General features: G+C 33.4%; 1 protein-coding gene across 1 annotated transcript; it reads right to left on the reverse strand.

Moving 5' to 3' along the window:
• Positions 1-741: 741 nt before the first annotated feature.
• LOC113496752 (histone deacetylase Rpd3-like) lies at positions 742-6,895 on the reverse strand. Its single transcript, XM_026876078.1, has 11 exons — positions 6,705-6,895; positions 6,229-6,340; positions 5,713-5,830; positions 5,530-5,630; positions 4,659-4,902; positions 4,388-4,564; positions 3,898-4,000; positions 3,414-3,648; positions 3,246-3,335; positions 2,985-3,135; positions 742-2,625 (listed from the first exon to the last, which is right to left on the reverse strand). Exons 1-11 carry the CDS (start codon positions 6,755-6,757, stop codon positions 2,549-2,551), a joined length of 1,461 nt encoding a protein of 486 aa, XP_026731879.1. The 5' UTR covers positions 6,758-6,895; the 3' UTR covers positions 742-2,548.
• Positions 6,896-7,185: the final 290 nt, after the last annotated feature.

Below are 7,185 nucleotides of genomic sequence, written 5' to 3' on the forward strand. Positions count from 1 at the left end.
AACATTTCGAGATGGTTAGGCGCAGAGTATAATCTTTGTGCTTCCTGTAAATTTTCATTGTGTTGAGTAGCGATAGTTCCTAGATCATTATTAGGTAGGTTTACTCGTCGCGTCACCAAATATCGATCGCTGACAATGCTTGACAACCGAAAGCGCGCGCGCACATCCGCTTCCGGTGTTTGGACGCAACTAAGATTCTCTAATAATGACCTTCACCTAGTTCAAGTAAAAGGGGCGGGGCGTCGCGTGCGCCGCGAAGGAATAAGGATCGCGTTAGGCAATCTGATTGGGCGACAGTCCACGTGGGCTAGATTGGTTTGCAATATTTTGTCTCGTAAAAAATGGAAATGAAATGATCTTCTCGACTCATGCGGTGGGTAGGTATACTCTACAGTTTAATACGTAAACATAATTAACAGGATGCTTCAGATTTCTTATGTATTATTAATTTTTCTTCGAACCTATTATCGTAGTTGATGATTCAAAAAAATCGCGCCTAGGGATATTTTATTTTGTAAGACGACTAAAAAATCACCTTGTTTATAATTATGTTTGGTGAAAAAAAATGTCTTACTATTAGGTTCAAGAATCGCAGGTTGGTTTTCTTGAGCCTAGTGGTACCAAACCCTTTAGTGTCGCCAGTCTTAGATGCACTTTGCCAATTTATGAGTATAAGTTTTCTTTAGGGTATAGAAAATAATTTCGAAAGGTGTAAATGACGGATTAGTAAAAAAAACTATAAAATAGACACATTTTGATATATTGAACAATAAAAAACGTATTTACAGTCTTATTCTATTCAATGAGAATATTCAAAACTATTACATATAAACTGTAATCACAGACTGATTACAATCTACTAGGATGTTTATTCTGATGAAGTCACACAAGAATTTGTTATTAAAACCTATCTAACTGAAAACAAAAATGCGCAAAGGTACTTTACAACTATTGTATCAAAGAACTACGTTTTGTTTTGTCTGGCATGGCAAAACCATACAAGCTGACAGGTAAAAATCTACAATCAAGCATTTAAACTTAATTAGTTTACTGTTTTTGTTGCCACAAAGTAGGTATTCTTATGTACAGAATGACGATATTTCAACCATAATAAAATACTTGACTGATTGCTTTATTTCAAATTAATACTATTTTTATTTGTCATTTAAATGTTGTTGTAAAAGATACATGTCAAAAATGACGTTACAGCTGATGACGACATAACCGATGCAGTAATTTCGTAGGGGATGGAGAATATAGCATGGAAGGAACTGAATTCAACAGCCCCTACAAAATATTTCTTACACAAATTCTAAGCTTAAATTAAATAACTTAATCTTATTCTATCAATCTTACAAATCAATCATACATAATTATTAGGATATTGGTTTGCCTGTAAGAAACGTAAGGGTAACGCTTCGTGTCTTCTGCAAGGTATAATTATTTAAATAATTCAAAGATATTTATTGGTTGTTTAGATGCTATTATAAGATGTCAGTTTTATAAAAAATATTCTATTCCTAACGAGATAATAACTCCTAAGACTAACCTTATTTAGCCTTAATCGCCATAATTTCATAAAAAAATAATATTTTTGGAATCTGATGCAGTAGTTATTTTTTTTTGTCTGCCAGTCAGCCCATATTCGTGATAACATATCTGTCGATTGCTCTATCCGCGTTTTAATAGGCGGTGGATGAGCTGTAAGTTATTTGTTTTTCAAGTTCATTTAAAACAATTCTATGAAATACTTTAATTCGGACACTATATTTTAGCTTTCTGAAATCTTAAGACAAATCCCCCATCTGCTTTTATGAAACATGGACTAAAACTACATTATCTTCAAATACAAATGCCTAATACTATACGAAGCGACTACTTGTGTATAAGAAAAAAATACACAGTAACTAGCCTGATAAAATGGTAGCAACATTTATTAGATATATAACACTACAAGTTGACTTTGCAGAGTTAGCCATCCCTTAGTAATATCATTATCTAAAGATGGTGAGTGACCATCACATGAAATTTCAAGAGGTGATTCGATCAAAACTAACAAACTAGCCACTGTAAAATTGTAGCTCCTTTCTATAATCCCAACGATATAGCATAGAAGGCTTTACTAGATTGCTTTTGACATTTCATAAGTCTAAATACTAGCAAAGAGTACTAAGGTAAAACATTCGAACTTACAAGAAAGATTTGTAATTGATGGAAAATAGTATGTAATTAATTTTTAACAAAAATGTGTTAACGCCGAAGAATATTACATTAGTCAGAACTAAAGCCTTAGCTTTTGTATGAGCAATATGAATGTGGCCAGCCTGTTTGTGATGAAAGACAGTACATGTCAGAAAATTGAGATCTGAATGAAATCTACTTACAAAATCCTGTTTCGTACAATATTGTGTATATAAAATATATTTCTTATTTTGCATAAACACCGTGAGTGTATGGTTTCAGCTTGAATGTGGTAACACTTTTACCTAGTGTTATTACAAAGACCAATGCTGAACTTTTACAACCTACGCGGTGTCTATCGCGTACATCAGGGATTCGGAGGTATTTCTTTCTTTGGCTCTTCAACACTGCTTAAGTTTTTGACGTCGTCTTTTGTGTCTTCAGCTGTAAACAACAAACAACATTGGTTTAAAAAAATATTTTTTATTTCTTTTTGTAGATGGAGGGATGCCTATAAAAATATTTTTGGTGTATAATTTTGCGGAGTCACACACAAATTTCCATCCCCTATTTTAGGAACTGGGGAATGTTTAAAAAGAAAATATTACGCAGTTTTTTATGATAACCGTAAGACTGTACTATAGTGAAACCAATTTTTAGGTACCTTAAAAACTGTGAATAGTCCCATGTAAATTTCCCCCCTTCTTTTAAGGGTTAGGCGTTTATATTTCACAATACATAGCTGTCACAAATAGTCCGCATATCAATTTTTATCTTAATATCTTTTAAAGACTACTACTCACATTTGATTTCATCCTTGATCTGCGAGCCGTCCTTATCGAGGCGCGGTCGCTTGCGCGGCTGCGGCGTCCGGTAGGAGCGGTTGTCGCGGCGGCCTCCCTCTCCCTCATCTTCTGAGTCCGATAACTCGCCGTCTCCCGTGATGCGCTTGTCCTGATTCAATTTTATACAATATAGTTTACAAAGGCTAATTTAATAAATTGTTAACATTTTTCACACTTATATTGTTTAAGTTCAATAATAAAATTCATAAGAATGCATACTTTATCACTTTGTGGCAGTCTTTCATCTTTGTCAACTTTGTCTTCATCTTCAGATTCATCATTTACAGCATCTTCAGGAATAGCTTGTACCTATAGAGTAGATATATTTTTAATTAAGTAACCAAAAATATTGAATCCAAGTCAAAATTCTGAAAGAATTAAAGTTACCTGAACACCAGGTGCATGTGGTAACATTCTCAGATTCTCAAAGAGCCTATTTTTAATTTTTTCTAAATACTCCTGTGTATTTTGATTAGACATATTGCTGGGTGAAATATGTAGCTTGAAGTCAGGCCCGAAGTATTCAAAGTAATCATTGTAAGGCAACTCATTAGCTATTTCGACCCCAAGGGCCACTGATGTTTCATAGGTCCAACAACGTGACACATTACGAATTGTGTAACTGGAAAGTAAAACAAAGAGTTAAAACATACAAAACAATTATCTCAAAATAAATATGTTCAGAATAAAGCTTCTAAATGGTTTTCCACAATAGCCAATAATAGTCAAATTTTTTTAGTTTGATCATTTTTTCAATAATTATAATATTTAATAAAGAATAAATTATTCAATGTTTTGTTTTATAACTGTATAAACGTGTATAAAGGGTAATGGTTAAAAGTGGTGTGCATTAACTATGGAAAATACTTACCCTCCGCCTCCAACTAGCAAGAAGGGTAGGCCAAACCTCTTCACTAACTCAACACATCGGCCATGACCTCGAACAGTAAGATTGAAACAACCTAACCTGTCACCTAAAATAAAATAAGAAAGTTTGTAAATAACTATACATTTGAGGTTAGACAAGGAGTCTACATCAAGTGTCAGAGAACAAAAATTTTGATGTTTGATATTTCATAATCAGGTCAGAGAAAGATCAGTATTGGACATACTGATCTAATTTTGTAAGGCCACATATTAGGCTATGGTCTATACCGCCATTTAAGTAACACAGTTCACCGAGTTACGTCGACACTATAGAAGTACATTGAGAACACTATGTCTCTGTGGCTGAAGTCGTGACACGGCGCAAGGCGTGACGATTTAGATCCAAGCCCAATCTTTAATAACTATTCTTAGTATATCAGTTTGATGTCAAAAAATTTGATGAACATTTAAATTTATTATGAAATGTTAGCCACCTGTCAGTGAATCAGCTCCACACTGCAGGACAACCGCACTGGGCTGGAAAGTCTCCATGACTTTTGATATGATAGGCACGAAGATGGATTCATAAGAGTCGTCGTCCATTCCATCGCGCAGGGGTATGTTTACTGCGTAGTACTTGCCTTTTCCAGCACCAATATCACGTAAGTCGCCTGTTAACGAAGAATGAGAAGTTAGATAGAGAACATTCTGATTTTCAAATACCAATCATATCTAATAAAATTTTGAGGTGTGTGTTAGACATACCAGTTCCAGGGAAGTACTCTCCATATTTATGGAAAGACACTGTCATAACTCTATCAGTGGTGTAGAAGGCTTCCTCAACCCCATCACCATGGTGGACATCAATATCAATGTACAACACCCTCTGGTGGTACTTCAGCAACTCTAAGATTCCAAGTACTATGTCATTAACGTAACAGAAGCCTGAGGCTTCTGATTTTTTGGCATGGTGAAGTCCTCCTCCCCAATTGATACAAATCTCAGAAGCCTGGAAAATCAAATAAATAATACTATAAGAAATAATTAAAACTGGGTGGTGGTGGTAGTCTTGTGGTTTACCTAATTTATACTGTTATCTAATTAAAACTCAGCATATTTATTTGCATAAAGTTGTGTTGTTGTTAAATAGTTTAAATACATATAATTGAAGTTCAGCTTAATTGCCTTTTGCAGGTGTTGCAAAATGTGAGGGCTTATACTCTACTTACTATAAAATTACTGTTTATTACTTATTGTGACTCACAAAATTTCAATAACTTTCATCTATTCTATACTAATATATAAAGCTGAAGAGTTTGTTTGTTTGTTTGAACACACTAATCTCAAGAACTACTGGTTCAAATTGAAAAAATCTTTTTGTGTTCAATAGACAATTAATCGAGGAAGGTTTTTAATATCATGCTGCAACTAATAGGAGCGAAGATACAATGGAAAATGTGGCAACAATTCCTAACTTATATCTTCTAACCACACGGACGAAGTCGCGGGCAACAGCTAGTATTAAATATGTAGTGTAGTATCCTGATCTCAGTGACAGGATTCACAACATTAAAGACTTGAATTTTTGAAAAAGATATAGATATATATATATTTGAGTAATTCAAAAAAAATATACCTGTTTATTTAATTTCACAGCTGCAGCCACTGATCCACCTGCAGACAGCTGACAAAACTCATAGAGACCATCAAACACTGGACAATCTTCACCGACATTGACTGTAAACATTATGGTTGATTATTAAACAACTCATCTAGATTGAAATAAAAATTAATTGGTTAAGTAAAAAAAAAACCTTACATCTTTGCATCTGTTTGTTATACTCGGACATATTATCTGGCCTGATTGATCGTAAGAAGCGAATATAATCATCAGAATGGAATTTTGTCATCTCATCAGCGGTTGCTTTATGGGGTCTCTGTAAAAGCAGTAGATTTCTTCAGTAATCAGGTTTTTAGGATTTACAGAACTATTGCACACCAATGCAATTGTTGTCAATTAAATAATCAAAAGAATAACTAAAGTTACAAATGATATTTTTTTAAAACCTCGTTTAAATATTTGACCATCAATTAGGTATAACTTTAAACTTAAGATGTTGAATCAATAATTCGGCGAATCCATCAGCAAATAAATCTTAGTCTGGGTTGGCTTCCACAAGTTTTGAATAATTCTAATAATTGATCCTGAAGAAATAGTTTAATCAAACTGAAGATGTTTGAACCTTAAGATTTCTTGTAAAATCAAACCATTTATGATGGTTTAAACATTGCTGATTATTGACATGAATAGGCGTGTTTATAACAACAGTCTTACATATATCTCCATTTTCCGGTACAATCCATAATTTAATAGTAAATTATGAGTCATGCGTATACGGTGCGGTTTCATAGGATGTCCCTGACCGTAATAATAGTTCCCGATGTCACTAAAAATAAATAAATAATGAAATACTATTTCCAACATCATAAAGACATGTTACTCAATTCATTTCATGGCTTGACACATATTAGTCTGTACCACACACATCAAGATGCTAACAAAATCCAAGCGGCCAATAAGAGCACAGAACGCAGTACAGACGACTCGAAGTGAGGCAAGAAATAATTTAATATAATAATCAAGATGAATAAATGGTCTATCTTTCACATTATATTTCATATTATTCAATAACATGACATAAATATTATATAGAACAAATACATATTTCAACAATTACGGTGTACAGCAGGTTAAAAATAAGTATGGACGCTAAGAGCATTTGCAGTGGCGGGTAACAAACTTTACAATACTTACTGTCATAGTAGTAGCACACTCTTTTCTTACTATGCGGTTGCATCGCCATTGTGATAGATTAATAACGAGTTAAGAATGAAATAATAGGAAAATGTTCAGTATAATTCGTTGTTAATTAAATACCACCCGAAACACGAACATCACCGCACAAACTTCCTCAACTTCTTTACTTCACTTGTCATTTTTTTAATTTTTGCCAAGTTCAGTACTTTGTCTTTTGGATAAATTTCAAATCAGAGTTACCATGTGAGAAATTGGACAGAATTTTGTTAACATTCAGAGAAATCATAAAACATGTTATACCCATTTACAGTGCAATTTAAATAAAATGTGTCTGTGAGAGAAATCTAATAAATTACTTTTAAGCCAGCTTGTATTAACTGCTCACTTATATATTTCTGTTCACTTATTTCCAAATAATAAAATTAACTCTTTAATAGTAAAATAAGTGTAATTTAATAAAGTTTTTCTGATCGG

The sequence above is a fragment of the Trichoplusia ni genome, chromosome 1 (genome assembly GCF_003590095.1).
Source record: "Trichoplusia ni isolate ovarian cell line Hi5 chromosome 1, tn1, whole genome shotgun sequence".
In the NCBI taxonomy this organism is placed as follows: domain Eukaryota; kingdom Metazoa; phylum Arthropoda; class Insecta; order Lepidoptera; family Noctuidae; genus Trichoplusia; species Trichoplusia ni.

Coding starts and splice junctions, on each gene's coding strand:
- LOC113496752 (XM_026876078.1), bottom strand. CDS start 6,757: ATGGCGATGCAACCGCATAGTAAGAAAAGAGTGTGCTACTACTATGAC. Junction 5,631..5,712: donor TAACAAACAGATGCAAAGAT/GTAAGGTTTTTT, acceptor TAATGTTTACAG/TCAATGTCGGTGAAGATTGT. Junction 3,136..3,245: donor GACTGCCACAAAGTGATAAA/GTATGCATTCTT, acceptor AAATTGAATCAG/GACAAGCGCATCACGGGAGA.